This window comes from Corythoichthys intestinalis, chromosome 12 (genome assembly GCF_030265065.1).
Source record: "Corythoichthys intestinalis isolate RoL2023-P3 chromosome 12, ASM3026506v1, whole genome shotgun sequence".
Classification (NCBI taxonomy): Eukaryota; Metazoa; Chordata; class Actinopteri; order Syngnathiformes; family Syngnathidae; genus Corythoichthys; species Corythoichthys intestinalis.
In genome coordinates, this window is record NC_080406.1 from 23,865,003 (window position 1) to 23,886,485 (window position 21,483).

General features: G+C 38.9%; 1 protein-coding gene across 2 annotated transcripts in view; it reads right to left on the minus strand.

Moving 5' to 3' along the window:
• lrp2a (low density lipoprotein receptor-related protein 2a) overlaps positions 1 to 21,483 on the minus strand; it is a 125,161-nt gene that overhangs the window by 15,412 nt on the left and 88,266 nt on the right. For both annotated transcript variants that reach the window (XM_057851784.1, XM_057851782.1), the window contains 11 exons: positions 20,758 to 21,003; positions 16,793 to 16,921; positions 14,065 to 14,184; positions 8,102 to 8,218; positions 7,554 to 7,670; positions 5,293 to 5,430; positions 5,102 to 5,224; positions 4,891 to 5,019; positions 592 to 723; positions 363 to 494; positions 127 to 270 (listed from right to left, as the gene is read on the minus strand). In XM_057851784.1, coding sequence (XP_057707767.1) covers positions 127 to 270; positions 363 to 494; positions 592 to 723; positions 4,891 to 5,019; positions 5,102 to 5,224; positions 5,293 to 5,430; positions 7,554 to 7,670; positions 8,102 to 8,218; positions 14,065 to 14,184; positions 16,793 to 16,921; positions 20,758 to 21,003 — 1,527 coding nt within the window. The remainder of the gene's footprint in view (positions 1 to 126; positions 271 to 362; positions 495 to 591; positions 724 to 4,890; positions 5,020 to 5,101; positions 5,225 to 5,292; positions 5,431 to 7,553; positions 7,671 to 8,101; positions 8,219 to 14,064; positions 14,185 to 16,792; positions 16,922 to 20,757; positions 21,004 to 21,483) is intronic.

The following is a 21,483-nucleotide window of genomic DNA, read 5'->3' on the forward strand; positions in this document are numbered from 1 at the left end:
TTGTTCTTGGAGAGCCAAGTATTTCTTGAGTTGGTACTAGCTGTAAATTACTTGAGAACAACTTATGTAAGATGATAGTTTTCGTGATGGATGCAAACAAAACTAAAAATATAGTATGATCCTTACTAAGGCCTTGTTTGTCTGGATCCCACAAGTAGTCTAGAGCTTGAATATGCTCAGCATTGTCCACGTAGTCCGAATACTGCTCCGATGAAAGGTTGAAACGGCGGATACGGACGTTATCCGGCAGCAGAAGCACTGGTGGATTTCCTTTTGTCCGAGAGAATAACATACACTTATTAAAAAAAAGGTTATCAACACTCAACTTCAAATGAACAATTTATCAGGCATTTGTTTCTTACCTCTAGCAGCACACTGGGTTCCATGTGGCTCGCTAAAGGAGTCAAAGCCCTCAGCGCAGAAACACTCATAGCTTCCCTTTGTGTTTTTGCACTCTTGTGGACAAATTCCATACACCTCACACTCGTTGATATCTATTTCCCCCCCGAAAATAAAAAGCAGAAAATGTTCTCCCTGGTGTAAATATTTGACTCTCTCAATATTTGGCTGTATTTTATCGGTTGTTAATACCTTCACAGGTGTGTCGCTGGCCACTTCGGGCTTGGTAGCCTGGCATGCAAGAGCACAAGAAGCCTCCATCGGTCAGGTCAGTACAGTTGTGTTCACATACGTGGTCACTGCAAGAGCGTGCGCTGTGTTGATCTGATGGCGAACATTTAATACTGCGTTAGATTGGTTAGAATAGACTATACAGCAAGTAACTGTCAGTGGGTACATAACAACAAGCTCAAGATGTTGTTAAGGGTGGTCCTTTTCAATTTGTTACAATATTACAAAAACAGGATCAATCCTTATATGTTCTAGCTCTAGTATTTGTCTTTCAACAAATACTCCATTGATTAATGCAGATGTATAGAAAGAATATGGATCCATCGAAATAATATTTTCAAATAGCCAAATATAATCTGCGGAAGTTTCAACTAATTTTAGTCAGACATATTAGAAACAACAAGGAATAAAGGTTTGAAGCAATTTGTGCCAATTTTAATCTGCTTTGGATGCTTACATAGAAATAATAGTATTAGTAGTACCATAAATTTTGAACTATAAGCCGCACCTGACTATAAGCCGCCACCCACCAAATTTGTCACAAAAACTGCATTAGTCGATAGATAAGCCGCACCGGACTACAAGCCGCAGCTGTCCTCATTGTATTATGGGACATTTTCCCCAAAAAGATATTAACCGGTGTCGGTTTTTTTGACACCGGCATCATAAGACGGTCATAAGACCAAATGAACCACAGCTTCACTGCTCACTGCTTCAAGAAGCTTCATTTGTCCATCACTGCTCCCTTGGGGGAGACAGTCAACCTCTGCTGCCACCTGCTGTCAACACTGTTATTGTCCAACATGCCTCCTAGCATGCACTGCAGCACTACAGATGTAAAAAAAAACCAATCAAAATTCATGTTCTGTGCTAATGATTTCTTCATTTACTGTTTTAGTTGTTTTATTAATTGCTAGTTATGGTATTTGGTAACACTTTATTTGACAGTGACGCCATAAGACTGTCATAAGACAATCATAATTAAGACATGACACTGTCATGAGCATTAATGAATCCTTATAACAGATATCTTTTCGTGTTATCCGGCAAATTATCTCACTTTTGAATAGATGTAAAAGATACGAGCTGCACATAAATGGAGTTAGTGACATAATTTGCCAGATGACACTGAATGACATCTGTCATAAGCATTCAGTAATGCCCATGATAGTGTCATAATTATGACTGTCTCATGACAGTCTTACGACGCTGCTGTCAAATTAAGTGTTACCTATTAACTCAAATAAATCCACAAATAAGCCGCAATGGACATTAAGCTACAGGATTCAAAATGAGGGAAAAAAGCAGCAGCTTATAGTCAGAAAATTACGGCAGTTTCTTGTGCATAACAATAAAATATTATAAACTACAGGCTAATACTGGGACTCCGACGTAACCTTAAGCAAGGGCGTAGATCAGGGGTGTCCAAACTTTTTGCAAAGGGGGCCAGATTTGGTGTGGTAAAAATGTGGGGGGCCGACCTTGGCTGACGTCCTTTACGTAGAACAATATAAGCAAATTTTAGCAAGCCATTCTGTGTGTCACATTAGCTTCATTATTTTTTTAAATTGATAATTTCAACAATCTTGCGACTACCCTTTGTGGCGTTCTCTTTTGACTCTCGGGCTCTTGCGAAATACTGCTGCTATGAAATTAAACTAGCTTGAAGTTGCTTCAATTTCTCGCTGCGTATCTTCCCCGTAATCTTGTCGTACATGTCAGCATGTCTTGTTTGGTAATATCGCCTCACACTGAACTCTTTAAAAATAGCTACTGTCTCTTTGCAAATGAGGCAGACACAGTTGTTGCGTATTTTAGTGAAGAAATAGTCAAATTTCCATCTATCCTTGAAGCGTCGGCCGTCGCAGTCAACTTTTTTTTGTTGTTGATTGTCACCATTTTAGAAAATTGGAAGTCAAGGGACACATGGGGTAATGTTCCCAAGAGTGCCTTTTAGTGGTTAAATGAGGAGCAGCATTTAGTGTGTAAGCTACCTCATATGCTGGTAGCAGTACTGCTGACCAATTTATTAAGTCTGTGTGCGGGCCAGACGTTATTGATCTAATGACAGAGGCTGGGGGCCGGATGAAATCTGACCACGGGCCGCATTTGGCCCCCGGGCCGCACTTTGGACACGTCTGGCGTAGATTATGTCTCAACATTGGTAGGGACGATATCACAGCATAACCTGTATGTACACTATTTGCTCGGGACGAGACATTAATAAGACCAAACATATTGGTGGGTGAACGGGGTCTGGGCTATGTTTTTCACGAGTCACCAATAGGAACCTAATTAATTGATAGGCTAAAAAAATCAATACAATATAAATCTGTATTGACTTACACTAACGTTCATTTGTATTGATCCCAATTATACACCGCCCAATTCAATCCTTTGTTTTCAAAAACTACCGAAGAAACATTTTGAAACCTTACAGAATAAATGTTTTTATTTTACTTTTTTTTTTTTATATATTGTATTGTATATTTATATTTTATATTTCAATATTCGAACATCCAGAATGCAAAAAAAAATAAACATTTGTCTTAGGACCACTCAGATAAAATTGTTATTTTCATGGGAGAAAGTCATTTTTCAAAATGCTTGCTTCATATAATGTGTGTGGTGGTGGTGGTGGTGTGGGGGGGATACTACTTAACCTATACATGGAAATACATGTTAGCCTACATTGTCCTTCACTACAAGAGTTATACATTGCAATTATGGAAAAAAATTCAATTAATTAAACTTTTTACCTCAATTATGATTAATGTATGATTATCTGAAAAAAATTCTGCATTTGCTGTAAATAAAAATATTTTTAAATTAAGAAAGCAGAAAATAAATAAATACATTTTAATTAATAAATAAATGCACTAATAGGTATTTAGTTTCAAATGTGAAAAGTCACAACTAGACATTTGCCGATTACCGGTTTCAAGGTTTACAGTGGTATGAAAACGTCACTGTTTCAAAACCACTATAATTTTCTGTCATACCATCCGTACTGTATGAGCTATTTTTTGTCCCAAAAATACAGAGAGAAATCCCTCGCCTCCAATATGATATATACAAAATTAGAGGTTAGTAAACACTGTCATGAACATTTCCCACCAGCTACAATAGTGTGTCTGGCAGTGGGAAAACGTGGTGTTTTTTCTCTCTGGCAACTGTCTGTGTTGAGAAAGAAAGTGTGTCATAAACATGTGCATTTTATGGAAAATAATTCAATTATATTTGTTGTGATGGTAATAATGCTGAGCTGTGGATGTGAGTTTAAGCTCACCTAAAAGACTCCATTTATTTTGATTTTATTTAAAATATTTATTTTTTGTTTTTATATTTATTTTCAATTTTAACATTGTACTTACGTTACAGTTTGCTAATATGTTTTGAAAAATAAAAATCCCGTTCGAAGGAGGCGGAGTAGTCAGCCTGTCGTTGACATGTAATTCTTAAGGGGCTGTGTGTGTGTGGGGGGGGTCGTGGGGGCTGGATCAAGTCATCAGCCAATCAAACGTGGATTTGACTAAAACATAATGGACCTGCACAATCACCAAGTGAAAAGGGGAAATGTAAGTCTGAACATATTATTATTATTTTCCTTTCGGCTTTTCCTTTCAGGGGTCGCCACAGCGAATCAGTTGGCTTCAGACCCTCTGCATCATCTGCTCTCACACCAAATACCATAATGAAAATAATTCACTTAATAATGGTAGGGTCAATTCTATCCTTATAACTAATGAGAAGACAATCTAAATTACCTATTTAACTGAACTTATTATATTAACGCAAAAGCAAATAAGGTTGCTTAAAAGTTGGTGGGGACAATTTGGGCATTCTGAAAAGTTGGTTGTGCTATGTCCATAACGTCCCTATGCAAACCCTTGACCTTAAGGTAAAAATAATGCAAAATATTTCAAGTATTTAACATCTGTGAAAAAAAACCATTTTCATTTCTTTTTAATCAATATTAGCAATCATATTTTAACGCTAGTTCTGTACTTGTTCCCATTGTTTTCCCTGACTTCCAATTCCAAATTCACTTTACAGGTAAGAAACATGTTGAGTATCCAATGCGTTACTACGCACTTCCTTTTTTATTATTAATACAATTTATGCCATCTATGACAAGTTTCCCAAAACCGGATCTGTTCATGACAAACCACAAAGCGGAATGCAGGCCTGCTACTACCACCGTTGATGAAAACACTCAACTCCTACAGCAAATATTGTGTCGCTTTTAACATTACTTACGACATCCTAATTCATCCGACTGGTCCCCGCAGTCGTCATAATCATCGCAGGCGTACTGAAGAGGAATACATTGTCGATTACTGCATTTGTACTCCTCGTCTGCACAGGGTCCACGTGTAGGGCTTTGGCCTGGAGTGGTAAAAAGTCTAAGATTAAAACTCTAAAATTAATCCCGAAGAATCAAGCAAAAAATGCTTCACATTGAACTCACAGTTTTCTTCTCTCTCATCGGAGCCGTCGCCACAATCATCCACAGAGTTGCACAGTTCGTGGCTGTAGATGCAACGGTTGTTGTCACAGCGGAAACGGAACGGTGTCTCACACTGGACGGTCACTGTGAAGGCAAAGTTAAGTCGGACCCAACACGTTTGTAAATGTATTTTTTGCATGTTTTCTACTTACAGCAGAGGTGAAGCTCCTCGTCAGTATTATCCCCACAGTCGTCGTCCCCGTCGCACTTCCAGTGAGGCTGGACGCAGACGTGGTTCTTGCACTCAAACATAAAGTGGGGGCAATAGGTGCCATTTGGAAAGCGCGGCGCTAAAAGGCAAAAAGAGAAACCAGATGTCAGCGAGATTCGACAATAATTTCAGATCTAAGGTCAGTTGAGAGCCAGTGTTGGGCACGTTACTTTAAAAGAGTAATTAGTTATAGTTACTCACTACTTCTTCCAAAAAGTAACTGAGTTAGTAACTGAATTACTCTATAGCAGATATGTACAAAGTCAGGCCCGGGGGCCAAATGCGGCCCGTGGTCAAATTTCATCCGATCCCCCAGCCTCTGTCATAAAATCAATAACGTCTGGCCCGCACACAGACTTAATAAATTGGTCAGCAGTACTGCTACCAGCATATGAAGTAGCTTACACACTAAATGCTGCTCCTCATTTACCCACTAAAAGGCAGCAGCACTCTGAGCAATATTACCCCGTGTGACCTTTTACTTCCAATTTTCTAAAATGGCGATAATCAACAAAAAAAAAGAGAGTTGGCTTCAAGGATAGGTGGAAATTGGAATATTTCTTCAGTAAAATATCAAACAACTGTGTCTGCCTCATTTGCAAAAAGACAGTCACTGTTTTTAACCCTTTATTGCTAAATGTATCACATTTGATACACCTATAATTTCATGATTTTGAGAGTAATTCAGAATTTTGACATTTCTTTTTGAAAAAAAAAAAAAAAAGATGGATGCAACATGTGCATCTGCAGATTCCATGAGAAAAAAAAACAGGATTTAGCTAGGGTTATAGATATTAGAGTGCTTATTACACATATTCATTTTGACATTTCTTTTTAAAAATTTGAAAGAAAAGTTTCATTAGGACTTTTTCAAATTTTGGGATTCTCTGATAATTGCTTCATGTTGCAGGTCTTTAAGGGTTAAAGAGTTCAATGTGAGGCGATATTACCAAACAAGATACGCTGAAATGTACGGCAAAATTACAGGGAAGATACACAGCGAGAAATTGAAGCAACTTGAAGCTAGTTTAATTTCACAGCAGCAGTATTTCGCAAGAGCCCGTGAGTCAAATGAGAACTCCAAAAAGGCTAGTTGCGAGATTGTTGAAATTATTAATTTTAAAAAAATAATAAAGCAAATGTAACACGCTAAAACTTGCTTAAATATATTGTTCTACGTAAAAGACGTCAGCCAAAGTCGGCCCCCCACATTTTTTCCACACCAAATCTGGCCCCCTTCGCAAAAAGTTTGGACACCCCTGCTCTATAGTAAAAGTGACTAGTTACCAGGGAAAGTAACTATTTCCGTTACTTTAAAAAGAAGTTGTTGTATGTCAAAGAATTTGAAATTTTCTGAGCAGTATTCGAGTCAGTTGAATTGAGAAGAACAGACAGGTAGTTGTGTTATTGAACCTTGTAATATTTATTGCACCTCACCAGCAACAGATTTATCCTAAACTTGAAGTGCAACAAAAATAAACAGATTTGAATTGCTTACCACAGATGTTGACAAAAGCTTTGCTCCGGGACATAAATTACACTTTACATGCACGTTCTTTCCTTTAATTTCGACCAACTTGAAATAGTGTTTATATCTCCACCTCGTAAAGGACAAATTTTTCTCTGAATGCTCTGCCATCATATCCCTCTGCATCTGTTTTGCGTGTGTGTTTGCCGCACGCGCTGTTCCGGTTTGTGTGTGAAAACACCGGCTCTGAAGTACGTGCGCTATTAGGCTCGAGCGTTTACGTCACAGAATGGGGGTTCACGTGAGATTTGACAACAACGCAGCCATATTGGAAGCAGGTCTGGCTCGCGGGACATTAAACTTTAACTTGCCAGTTCGATAAAGAGACAAACTCGTTACTAAGGCGAAGAACAGATATGTGATCAAAATTAAGGATGTGAACAATGTTGACCCTTACGAGCAAGCCGAAGACAAATGGAGTAAAGATGTCGACGGGTTTTCACAATTACGCGAAATGGACGTTCTGCTGTATTCATTGTTTTGTGTATGTGACTAAACTCATCAGCGACTCCGAAATTACAAATCGCTACAAAGCTACGAACAGTTTTGCTGCGGATGGTTGCAGGACCTGCACATTATCACCGTATCAAACGGCAACTAGCGCCAATATTGTAGCAATTGAATTCGTGAACAGTGAAATCAAGAAATTTCAACGTCAAAATGTCCAAACTTACGACATGACGACTCATCCGTATAGTCCACGCAGTCGGCGTTGCCGTCACATTTGAAGCGATCGGCGATACAGTGTCCACTTCCACATTGGAAATAACCAGGATGGCACGTCCGTAGCTCTGTGACACAAATACATTGTCATTTCATTTTGAAACACGCACAAGTACATTGTAGTTCATTTGACTAATAATGTGGTCATTACCACTTACATTATTCAAGACAAACTGACTATGCATTGGCATTACATCTAAAATAGCTATTAAACTAATGCGATGCTTAATGCCAGCTAATTTAAATCTACTTAATTGTTGGTCACATTACTCATTTCATGTCTTACAATCAAGTCTCAGTGTGACATGATCAGCTATTGTCCTCTACACTACCAGCACTGTATGCATGGAAGCTTTCATTTCGTCTGAATGAAAGACAACAGGTGGTCCCGTCTGTCTCCTCCACTCAAAAATGCCCATTTTATTGGGTCTTGGCACAGTGGTCCACAGTTACTCTCAAATAGCCAGACCCCTAGCCAAAACAAAGAGCTTCCACCCACCACAGTCCCTTTCATCCGAGTTGTCTTCACAGTCGTTGTCATGGTCACAGACCCAACGGTCGGGAATGCAGTGCAGATTATTGCAGCGGAACTCGCTCTCGGTGCACGCGCGTGGAGCTGATGAGGGGAAAAAAACATGATCTTTATTTTTTGAGACACATTTATCAAGCGCGAAGGAACACGTCAACACATCTGTATTATTTTACTCCTTATAATGACCTCAAGGAAAATACATTTGCCTTCTTAAGATCAGCAGCACCAGTGAGGCTGCAAATCCCAGGCCGTTTTCCTCCTTATTAAGCAGCACCTTCTCAGGCATGATTTAATTCTGTCGGGGCCAAAGGTGACAGACTCCCTCACTCCTGAGGACAGACTGTTTCTCAAGCAGTGGATAAGCTCGCTCCTCTTACGGCAGCCAGCTGTCAGCACAAGTGTGAAGACACTTGCAAAATATCACCTCTGATAAAAGGATGACGGGAAGATTATTCGTGTCTTCAGCGATCTATTTTCATACATGTTTTTTAGGTTGTTATTTACAAATTTGACCACTAGGCAAAGGTACTGGACAATAAACCTGCATGACATTTGGAGGCCAATTTTTTGGCCGTATTTAAATGACTTTTGGGAGCAGAAACAAAATCTGATCTCAGTTGTGTTGTTGAGAAACACAAAGAGAAAGAATGACTGGAATTCTTATTTACTACTATTTTAGTTTTACAAATACAGCTAGTTTTGTGCATGTACAGTAGTAATAACGAAGTAAACGAGTAAACTGTCGTGAAAAAACTTTACTTGATAGCAAAAACGGAGATCAATATTGGAATCGGCTCCCAAAAAACTATAGTTAAAAACTTGTGTTGCCCCAATTCGATCATGTGATCTAAAATTAGGCCGAGTGCGCCATTTCAAATTGGAATTGGGTGAAAAGGGTCAGGTTTTTAATTTTAAAAATATATTTGTTTTTCTACTTCATGCACATACAGCCTCTCACTCTCCCTCAGCAGTGCAGTTTGAGTTTTCTACTTAAAGTTAACGATGATTGACAGGTTTGTAGCTTTGATCTGGCAAGTGACAGCTCTGTAGCGCTATGATCAATGGCACAAATGTGTCATCTTTTAGCCAATCTTGTCTAGAGGGGGTTCACTGAGTGAGTCTAAGGGGTTCGGCAAAAGTTAAAGGGTACCATGGATAGAAAGACATGTAGTTCTTAAAAGATTAAGGTTAGTACAAGTTATAATAATTTGATATTAAAACCCCTTTTCATGTTTTTGTTTTAATAAAATTTTTAAAATTTTAAATTAAAAAACAATCTAGTAGCTCACCATTGTTGTTGACGTCGCAGTGCGGTAACGTCACATGGCCACGCTGCCGTACTTCACAGTGTCACTCTTTAACTATGTCAGGTAGTCGTTTAAATACACCACAATGTGTTAATGGCGAGTTTTAAATTAATAAGAGCTCAGGCCAATGAGTGCCTTTTGTCCCTCGACTGACGGGGATCATTGTGATTTACAGTGGGGCAAATAAGTATTTAGTCAACCACTAATTGTGCAAGTTCTCCCACTTGAAAATATTAGAGAGGCCCGTAATTGTAAACATGGGTAAACCTCAACCATGAGAGACAGAATGTGGAAAAAAACCCAACAGAAAATCACGTTGTTTGATTTTTAAAGAATTTATTTGCAAATCATGGTGGAAAATAAGTATTTGGTCAATACCAAAAGTTCATCTCAATACTTTGTTATGTACCCTTTGTTGGCAATAACGGAGGCCAAACGTTTTCTGTAACTCTTCACAAGCTTTTCAAACACTGTTGCTGGTATTTTGGCCCATTCCTCCATGCAGATCTCCTCTAGAGCAGTGATTTTTGGGGGGGCTGTCGTTGGGCAACACGGACTTTCAACTCCCTCCACAGATTTTCAATGGGGTTGAGATCTGGAGACTGGCTAGGCCACTCCAGGACCTTGAAATGCTTCTTACGAAGCCACTCCTTTATTGCCCTGGCTGTGTGTTATGGATCATTGTCATGCTGAAAGACCCAGCCACGTCTCATGCCCTTGCTGATGGAAGGAGATTTTCACTCAAAATCTCTCGATACATGGCCCCATTCATTCTTTCCTTTACACAGATCAGTCATCCTGGTCCCTTTGCAGAAAACGTCTGGCACTGCAGGATTTGAGTCCCAGGCGGCGCATTGTGTTACTGATAGTAGTCTTTGTTACTGTGGTCCCAGCTCTCTGTAGGTCATTCACTAAGTTCCAAAGTGTGGTTCTGGGATTTTTGCTCACCGTTCTTGTTACCATTTTGACGCCACGAGGTGAGATCTTGCATGGAGCCCCAGATCGAGGGAGATTATCAGTGGTCTTGTATGTCTTCCATTTTCTAATAATTCCTCCCACAGTTTATTTGTTTACACCAAGCGTTTTACCTATTGCAGATTAAGTCTTCCCAGCCTGGTGCAGTTCTACAATTTTGTCTCTGGTGTCCTTCGACAGCTCTTTGGTCTTGGCCATAGTGGAGTTTGGAGTCTGACTGAAGTTGTGGACAGGTGTATTTTATACCGATATTGAGTCAAAACAGGTGCCATTAATACAGGTAACGAGTGGAGCCTCGTTAGACGTCCTTAGAAGAAGTTAGACCTCTTTGACAGCCAGAAATCTTGCTTGTTTGTAGGTGACCAAATACTTATTTTCCACTCTAATTTGGAAATAAATAATTTAAAAATCAAACAATGTGATTTTCAGTTTTTTTTTTCCACATTCTGTCTCTCATGGTTGAGGTTTACCCATGTTGACAATTACAGGCCTCTCTAATCTTTTCAAGTAGGAAAACTTGCACAATGGGGTGGTTGATTAAATACTTATTTGCCCCACTGTACGTTCATTTGAGTGTTGTGTTTACAAAAAACAAGACTCCAGATAATGGCCCCCACCATCACTGCTTGTATATTGTGACTAAATATTGCCATCCAGTGTATTTGTTGAGCTAAACGAGTAGCTAAAATGTTTAAATAGAATTTGACCAAAGTCTGAGTAAGTTTTATGTGTATTTTGCATATTTATTTTGATTGTGAATTTGTGAATGCCAGTTCGCTTTGCATGTTGTATAGCTGTGTGAGAATAGGGCCTCATTAATACAGACTGAAGCACTTTTATTTTTGTGAACATTATTTTTTGAGAGATATGAATATTAGTTTTGTTCTATTTTCACTATATGATACTTATGTTTGTTTTGAGGAAGTTGCTGAAGCTTATGCCAATAAACGTGTCGTCCGAGCTACGAATTTGAACGCTTGTGTCCACACTCCTTTCTCTCTGCCTTACACCCTTACACCACTGTGGATTAATGGAAAACTATGGCGTCAGTCAAGGGACAAAACACATTCATTGGCTTGATCCCTAATTCATTTAAAACTCGCCATTGACACCTTGTGGCGTATTTAAATCACGACCTTACATAATTAACCCTTTAACACCTAAGCCTATTTTGGCCGAATTTGCATGCCTTTAATGTTGCCTTTATATTTCAAAGAAAAAACTGTTCACAATGGCCAAGTTGGGTCCCTTTTTTCAGGATACCTTGAACTTCATGTCCGAACTGTTGTTTTCTTCACTGACCAACTTTAATCCACATTTTGGACCCAAAAAGACAAAAAAATCCCAAAATCTTTTTTCTAAATTTGTAATGTTGAAGTCCCACTGACAACCAAACATGCTCGACCAACCGTTTTGAAGCTTGATAATTTTTATTCAACTTGCTAGGATAAACATTCAATAGAAAAAAATAAGATTGAATAGTTTTATGTTTGACAATTCAACACAAACAGCAGCTATGGTCATAGGCGTTTTTGGCCTTCACACATACTATGGTCAAAACATGTTATATACAGTGTAAAAATGTGAGAAAAAAATTATATATATTATCCAACACAAAAAGGGTTTGGAGGATATCTGTTTGTGAAGTTAGGTATTGTACCCATCACCTTATCAAAGGTATATATGTACATGCAATCCAGCTTCTCGAACACACATCTATATAAAAACTGAAAAGATTCATAGTGAAGAGAAAATAATAAACATTGAAAAATAAGTATTTTCAAAAATATTGACAAGTTGTTCAGTTCAATTCCATTTTTTAGGCATGCGACCCAATAAAGTTTTTTTTTTTTTTTTTGCGCACTCAATAAAGTTCGTTTTTGAACATGTCACTAAACTGCGTCACATACAACGTCACACAGCCTACTCATCCGCCGTTTGCGCGCAGCTGTCACTTCTACTCGCCGAGACGCCGACAGATCCGAGGAAAAGAATGACAAATACAGCTCATCCTATATAATGCATTAGCTTGCGCTAAATTTAGTTTTCAATTCATTCTGCACGTTTCAAAGTCGCTCGCTGAATCCAACCGGCCGTTGATTACTACGCGTGTCTCCTTTCCCTTAGTTGGTGCCTTGCTCGTCAGTTTATTAAAAATGTTCACATTAGGTTCTTCCTTCTTGACATCACAACGGCTCTTGAAATATGTAGTCTTTTGTGCTGCTTACGGTTTTGAAAAAGGACAAGAAATGATGGAAATATGGAGATAGACACATGGTCCATGCAGCGTTTTAATGCATATTTATGAGTGCAATAAAACAATAAAACTCAAATGACATTATCTCCCGTTTTACTTTGTCGATTGACTTCAAATAAAAACTGGTGTGGACATCAACTTCCGTACTTTCAAACGAGACCAACCACAGGCACGTGGGTGACGTAATTACAGCGTTACGAGGCTTCAAAGATGATATGCGGAAACGTGTCGCATCCGACACGTTCGGTATTAAAGGGTTAAAGAGTGACACTTTTTTTTTTTTGTGTGTGTTTGTTTTTGTTTTTTGTGACACATGGAATTCCAGCAGCGTGGCCATGTGACATCACCACCCAGCGACGTCAACAACAATAGCGATTTACAAGTTAAAATAATATTACAAATTTTATTGAAACGAAAACATTAAGAGGGGTTTTAATATCAAATTATTATAACTCGTACTAACATTTATCTTTTAAGAATTACATGTCTTTCTATCCATGGTAACCTTTAAAACACACATGGCCCTATTTTCATATGCTGACTAAAGGCAAAATGATGAATTAGACTAGGTTTTGGACTGGTTTTCCCCCAATTTACAGGCTTTATTCCACTCTTCCAACTGCTAACCTCCTATCTAACGGGAGAAGGAACTGGTTTGCTCAGTGGAAGGTTGACTCGCACTTGGTATGAGGACGTATAATAGACCTACAGGCAGCGTTCAATGCGTAGATCATAAAAAATATTTGCCTCACTTTACGCCATCAAAATAGTATGTGATGCAAGGATGCGACAATAAAATGAGGATGTAGACATGAAAACAACAAAAGGAACAGTGTGAAATCAAAACAGTTTCATATAATTTTCCAACGTGAAAATCAATAGCCAAAGGCAAAATTATTTGAAGTAAATTTGAAATTTGGTTGCTGGTGCACCTTAAAGAAAAGTTAGGCGCACTACTGCAACCAATGCCAAAATTTTGGAGCCTTGGCAATTTATATCGCAATGTTATTATTTTTCCAATATCATTCAGGCCTAATTTATATATATTTTTTACTTTTTAACAAATAGAAAATAACAAAATCATCCAGAAATACAATGGCATTGCCAAAAGATACAAAAATATATACTTTTTTATATTCTACTACACTCTTGGAAAAAGCAGAAGAGGAAATACTATAAAAAAGTACAGTACTAGAATATGTTTGGAACTTTTGTTCAAATTAAAACAAAACAAAAACTTTTTTTCCGTTATCGGATGGGGACTTTGTATCGGCAAATTCTCAGAATCAGGTGACTCGGACTCGGACACAAAATTATGCGATCGGGACGTCCCTATTAAAAACAATTGACAAATATGAAACAAAAACAGAATTTGTGTGGTGAGAACTCACTGCAGCTGCGTTCATCTGAATCGTCTCCGCAGTCATCATCACCGTCACAGCGCCATCTTAGCGGGATGCAACGATGGTTGTCACACTTAAAGTCTCCGCTGGTGTCGCAGGTCACCTCATCTAAAGAGAGAAATATATCTTTAGATCTAAAGGCGAAACTTTTCGTAAGTAGTCTTTTTTTTTCGGATAGGGTGGGGTATACCAAATGTTATACCAGTTGTTGTCATAACTCCACTATACTTTTAATAAAGTAGCATACAGATGCTTTCATGGCGGTCGATAAAGATTTCAGGTCACTTTTTGGGTTACTTCCTGTTAGTTTCGGGTCATTTTCTGTTGATTTGGAGTCAATTCTATTAATTTTGAGGCATATCTAAGTCACTTTCTGTCGATCGTTGGTCATTTTTGGGTTACATCCAGTTTGTTTTCTGTCTCTTCCTTTTTATTTAGGAACAATTCTGGCTCACTTCTTGTTGATTACAAATCAAATAACTTCCTGTTGATTGTTTTAGACAAAAATAATGACCGCCAATAGACTTTTTTTTTGTTGGTCAACATATGGAGATCTTTTGTAGGGCTTTAAGGTGAAAGGCAATAGGAGTGAATGAAGAATTTCTTGTAAATTTTTTACATATGGCTTAATCTTCGAGTTAGCGGGGATTTAATTAGTCAGTGGATTTGATTTCAACAATTTCTGTGCAGTCTGTTATTTATTTGTTAGTTTCACAGCTCTGGAGTGGCTAAGCTAGCGCGAGTCCATGGTGCCTGCTTAGCGTACCAATAAAAAACAACATACACTACGGTTCAAACTTTTGAACCGTAGAGTACATAATGAAAAATCCCATATGACACACTACGGTTCAAAAGTTTGGGGTCGCTTAGACCCCAAACTTTTGAACGGTAGTGTATGTATGCATGAGAATCACTGAGGACCAATGCAATCAGTAGTGCTGGCTATGTTTTCAGGATAAAGTTATTAAAACTTACTATTGCATGTCAACAATTGTAGTATGAAGTAGCAAAATTTGTAATCCAGCAGCTGTTCCCGTTATTAAAACTTACTATTGCATGTCAACAATTGTAGTATGAAGTAGCAAAATTTGTAATCCAGCAGCTGTGCAGGGAACAGGCTGTCTAGGCAAGCAGGGTGGAGAGATATCACATTGTTTTTTTCACTGCTGATTGTTTTTTTTTTTTTGTGTGTGTGTATGTGAACGAACGGGACTCCCCAGCAGACTGAGCATGAGTAGCCGAAGCACTCTTCTCTATTGTGGTCACATTATACATCTAAAAAAAATTAGCCCTGCAGAATGAAATGAATATTGTGACAATATGTGATAGTTTTGGCCGCATGGGTATTTTGAACAATGATCTGCATTTTGAATTTATATGACTATGTTAGATCTGTTAATATTGTTTTTTTGTTTATTGGCATGCTAAGCAGGCACTATTGACTCGCACTAGTTTAGCAAATCTGGAGCCCTGAAACTAACAAATAACTGACAAACTGCACAGAATTTGTTGAAAACAAATACCCGCGAACTCGAAGATAAAGCCTAATGTCAAAAATTCTGAACTTCCCCTCATTGAAAATGTGAATTGGAGGAGTAATGTCGATGTGTTGAATGTGCCACTGAAAATGAATAGGGAATGTTTTTGACAAAAATTGCGGTATGCATATATTTTGAATGAATGAATGAATGAATAGGGAATGTTTTTGACAAAAATTGCTGTATACATACATTTAGTCAAAGCCTCCCAAAATAACATGTGGGATGCTTCGAATTCATGGCATGAGTATTCTGAATACGTCTACATTTTGTATACTTTAGGTACTCCTAAAGGCTATAATACTATTGGAATTGTTACTATACAGTAGGTATGCAGTGCTGCTGATACCACATTTGAGTTTCTTAGAGTCATTAATTCCGGAAACTTGTAAGACTCAAAATTCTCATTAGTTTCACTACCTGTGATTGTCAATTTAAATGAAGGATTGAGCGCTGGCATTCCATTCTCAGTGTTAGAACACATCACGTTCTTTGCTAAGCCCTCACTGGTTTCATAACTTCAATGTCGGGGGTCTTAAATAATGCTGAAAGTCTAAAATGAAAGGCATCCCGTTTCTTAATTAAACCGCAAAGGAGGGAGTAGGCAGCGTGTCTGAGACAGATGGGCGACCTGTACTGTATCCGTGCCGTGTGTGTGCGCGCACGCAGGATAAGCCTGCAGGAGTTGAGAAGTCAGGGAAGTGGAGGAGAGCTGGTGTGAGCCGTCTCCACCACACAGTGCTGGGTGTCAAAGATAGAACGCTGCCCTCCTCATGCTCCACCTGGCCCATCTGCTGCATTCTTACAGGAAGATTAAGCGCGGATCTCCCCTCCTGCTCGAGCATGGCACTAATGGAGTGAGCGCCTCTGATAAGAGCCGGCCTGGAGGGTCGCCGGGAGTGTGTGTGGACTACAAAGCTCCAGGAGTGAACCCGTGCCCCCACGCAAGGACAGAGCAACAGTACACACAAGCATGTGGAGACCTACATTATGGAACCGCTCATAAATTTACTTTGGACTAAGAGTGAGTGGTGATGCTTATTCTTTACAACTACATTAAAACGTGTGATAATGCAGTGGTAGATGAAGCGTGGGCTGATAGCCACGTTCAAAATTTCAATGACATGCCCGTTTTGATTGGCTTGTCAATCTGCGATAAGAAACGCTGTGGGACTTACCACAGCCCTGTTCGTCGCTGTTGTCTCTACAATCGTCGTGACCATTGCAAACAGACCAGAGAGGCACACATCGGTAGTTGGTCTTGCAGTCGAACTCGGTGTGGTTGTCACATCGATACGCTGGTCCCACTTTGAGAGAAAACACAGTAAGGTACTTGCAGGCATTTTCATACCAGTGGTCACTTAATACTACATACATATTCATCAATAATAGCCAATAAACTATCAAAGATTAGATTAGCTCATCCTACAGATCAATAGTATTTTTTTTTTGTACGGCTTTTTTGATATTTCTAATATTTGGGATAATCACAGTAACTAAAAATTTATAATAAAACATTTATAATATTTAGTACATCTTTTGACCTACGAAGAGCGCCATGTTTTAGGCGTGCAATGGACGCTAGGAGTGATGGCAAGGCAAGGCAAGGCAAATTTATTTATACAGCACAATTCAACACAAGGCAATTCAAAGTGCTTTACATCACATGAAGACCATAAAAATCACATTTAAATCAACACAACGTAAAAACCAAGACAAATGATCGCATTTAATCACAGAATAAAAATAAATAAATAAAAATAAAACAAAAATAAAAATAAAGCAAAAACTACTACTACTAATAATCATTGAAATCAGCAATGGAGATTAGCACAAGAGGAATAGAAGGCAGGTAGGTTGAAATATATAGACAGTTATGGATATGCAGTGCCAAACAAAAGCGTTTTTAGCCCTGATTTAAAGGAGCTAACAGTTTGAGCATACTTCAGACGTTCGGGTAACTTGTTCCAGAGGTGAGGAGCATAATAACTAAATGCTGCCTCACCCTGCTTGGTTCTTGTTCTTGGAACATGCAAAAGACCCGTTCCAGACGACCTTAGGGGTCTAGATGTCTCATAGGAATCTAACAAGTCAAGCATGTATTTTGGTCCAAGGCCATTAAGTGTTTTGTAGACGAGCAGTAGTATTTTATAGTCTATCCTTTGACTCACTGGAAGCCAGTGTAGCGATTTCAAAACCGGTGTAATGTGGTCCAGCTTCCTTGTATTTGTGAGGACTCTGGCTGCAGCATTCTGTACTAGCTGCAGCTTCCTGACTGATTTTTTATCAAGACCTGTAAATATACCGTTGCAGTAGTCCAATCTGCTGAAAATGAATGCATGCATAAGTTTTTCCATGTCTTGTTGAGTCAGAAGCCCCTTAATTCTGGTTATATTTTTTAGGTGGTAATAAACTGATTTAGTGACGGACTTTAGATGGCTATCAAATTTTAGGTCTGAGGCAATAATTACGCCAAGGTTTCTGACTTGATTTGTAGCTGTAAGTGACATTGTGCTAAGTTGGCTGCTTATCTTTGACCTTTCCTTTTTTGGCCCAAAAATGATCACCTCTGTCTTCTCCACATTTAACTGGAGAAAATTCTGGCACATCCATTCATTGATTTGACGAATGCATTTACTCAGGGAGACTAAGGGACTATAATCATGTGGGGACACAGAAATGTACAGTTGTGTGTCATCTGCATAGGCGTGATAGGAGATGTCATACTGTTCCATTATCTGAGCTAACGGAAGCATATAGATGTTAAATAAGAGTGGTCCAAGAATTGACCCTTGAGGGACTCCACACGTGAATTTGGTTCGTTCTGACTGATAGTTTCCAATTGACACAAAGAAATCTCTATCATGTAAATAGGATGTGAAACACTGAAGAATAGTGTCAGTAAGCCCTACCCACTGTTCCAATCTGCTGAGTAGTATGTTGTGATCAACCGTGTCAAATGCGGCGCTGAGATCCAATAGTAGCAGAACAGATGATTTGCCTGCCTGCATCGGTATTCCGACGAATATCATTTAGGACTTTGATAAGCACGGTCTCGGTGCTGTGTTGTGGCCGAAATCCAGACTGAAATGAGTTAAAAAGATTGTTTTGCATCATAAAAGTCTGGATCTGTTCAAACACAACCCTTTCGATAATTTTCCCCAGGAATGTCAGATTTGATATTGGCCTGTAATTACTAATGGTTGAGGCATCCAGATTAGGTTTTTTTAGGAGAGGTTTTATTACTGCAGTTTTTAAAGTCTGAGGAAACTCTCCTGTTTGGAGGGAAGTATTTATAATCTGAAGTATGTCTGGGGCTATGCAATGAAAAACAGTTTTGAAAAAGTTTGAAGGAAGGATGTCAAGGCATGATGACGTACATTGTCACTGTCACTTGACGAATACTACCGGTTACTGCAATTCCTTCTACACGGCGAGACCGCCAACACACGCGCTCATTGGTTAAAAGCGGCGAGTACTTACTATTTGTGTTTTTGTTTAAGTCTTTTATTACCTTTTCAGTGCCTCAAAATACTTTTGGCACGTAATTCCCTCTCATACTTTGAAGCATTGTGTTGTGGTAGTTTTAAAGCAGATTGTTGATCTGTTGAACACATTAGTCACGTAGCATATTTAAACTACCCCTATTTGATATTACTACTTTTAAGTATTTTCTTAAGGCATTTTTAGTAGTTTCTTAAGGCATCTTTAGTATGTTCTGCCTCTATCAGTGTTGTTTTCGCCAACGATGACGATAACAAAAATATTTCGTCAACGCACAATTTTTTCATAACGATGACGTCAAGATGATGCGCTGAAAACGTGTCTTGGCAGACTAAAACATAACAAGATGGATGCCAATTGTCATCTGATGACACGAGAACGAGATGAAAATTCGCCATAGTTCCAGTCATAAATTCACTATGTGTGATATTTTCTTATCGTATGTGTAGTTAGCACGCACTTAGCAGTGTTTGGTCATGTCACTCATGAGGCGTGCTGCGCCCCCCACACCGGTAGGTGAGTAAGCCTGTGCCCATTCCAGGCTCCTTTTGTGAAACATATATGTCAGGTGCTGCTTGGTCGGTTTTGCTTTCTTATCTTGGCTGGATATGCCATGTTGCTTTCTGTGCTGAGTGATCATTACACACTAAACGACCTTGTAGCGTTAGAATAGCGTTCGCATCAGCATAGCGTTCGTAATTGTAAATAATGTGCTGAGTGTGTATTATCATCATGAAAACGGTGATGTCCTTGTGGAAACCTTTTATTTATTTATTCATGGACTAAAAATGTTGAAGTTTGAGACGAAAACATTTTGAGAATTATCAACTAAAACTAGACGAAATTTGTCAGAGTTTTTGTTTACTTAAACTAGACGAAGACGAACGCATTTTGAAATGACTTTAAAATATGACTAATACTAAGAGTAGACTAGACTAAGAGTATTTTGGTCCAAAAGACTTAAGACTAAGACGAAAATTAAAATGGCTGCCAAAAACAACACTGGCCTGTATGCATCTAGACAAAACAAGATGAAAGCATCTTGTAAGTTTCACCAGTGTAGCACATTTTGGCAGAACACCGTGTTTTTTTCCCTACTCTTGTCTCGCCTCATCCCATCTTTCCTGTTCATTTTGCTTTTGCTGCTCGTTTTGTGAAATATCGACAGTGCTGTCATGCTCTTTAATGTTCCTCTCGGGTTCAAATTGAAAGTGTTGAACAGATGACATGTTTATGTCGCTGGAGTCATACTCTGGAAGCCCGACAGCGTAACCATGTGACGTCTCCGCCCTGCGACGTTAACAACAATGGCGACCTACTAGTTGAACTGATTTTACAAATTATTTTAACTCATAATCTTTTATCGTTTTTTTTTCGTTTATCTTTTAAGAACTACTGTACGAGTCTTTCTATCCATGGATCCCTTTAAAAGGCATGGCTTAAACAGTGACCTGAGGAGTGTCTACAGCAGCTCCTTACGAGTCTTCGCATTTAATTTGTGTAAAAATCGACCAAGCAAGAGCCCTTTAGCTCAAAAACCACAACAGTTGGGACGCCTGTAAATTAATGTGTCACCTCTAAATCATTGAGTAGTCTATACTGGGCATTGTAAAAGGAAAGCGAGTCAAATTTCACTCACTGCACTCATCAAGAGGCTCATCAGAGTTGTCCCCACAGTCGTCATCTGTGTCACACTTCCAATTTTGGGGAATGCAGCGTCCGTTGCGGCATCTGAACTGTCCAGGACGGCAAGTCCTTGTGGAACAATGGGAAGGATCTTCATCAGAACGGTCGCCGCAGTCATCCTCGCCGTCACACTGCCATGACTCAGGGATGCACTGCTTATTTGTACACTGCCACTGGTAAGGTTCACACTGGTGCGTCGCTGGAATTTACCAATAAAATGAGTTTACATAACACTTTAATTGTGACAGTTACTGTATTGGCCCGAATATAAGATGGTGTTTTTTTGCATAGAAATGAGACTGAAAAAGTGGGGGTCGTCTTATATTCGCGGTCTAGACATTATACCCATTCACGACACTAGATGGCGTCAGATATCATTGAGGCGAATGCTGAACTTGCGGAGTAATGTTCTGTCATGACTAGGGATGGGAATTGATACGATTTTTACGATTCCGATTCCATTATCGATATTGCTTAACGATTCGATTCTTTATCGATTCTCTTATCGATTCTAATTTCGGGAAAAAGAAGAACAAACATTTTGATTGGCATCAAGTTTGTTTAATCAGAAGTCACAACCTTACAAACTCACAACGATGTCAAAAGAGGCCCAAAGCCTCAATGTTAACTGTGACAATAAGTGGCAAATGCACAAGAATGTGTAACATTTTACTGAAAC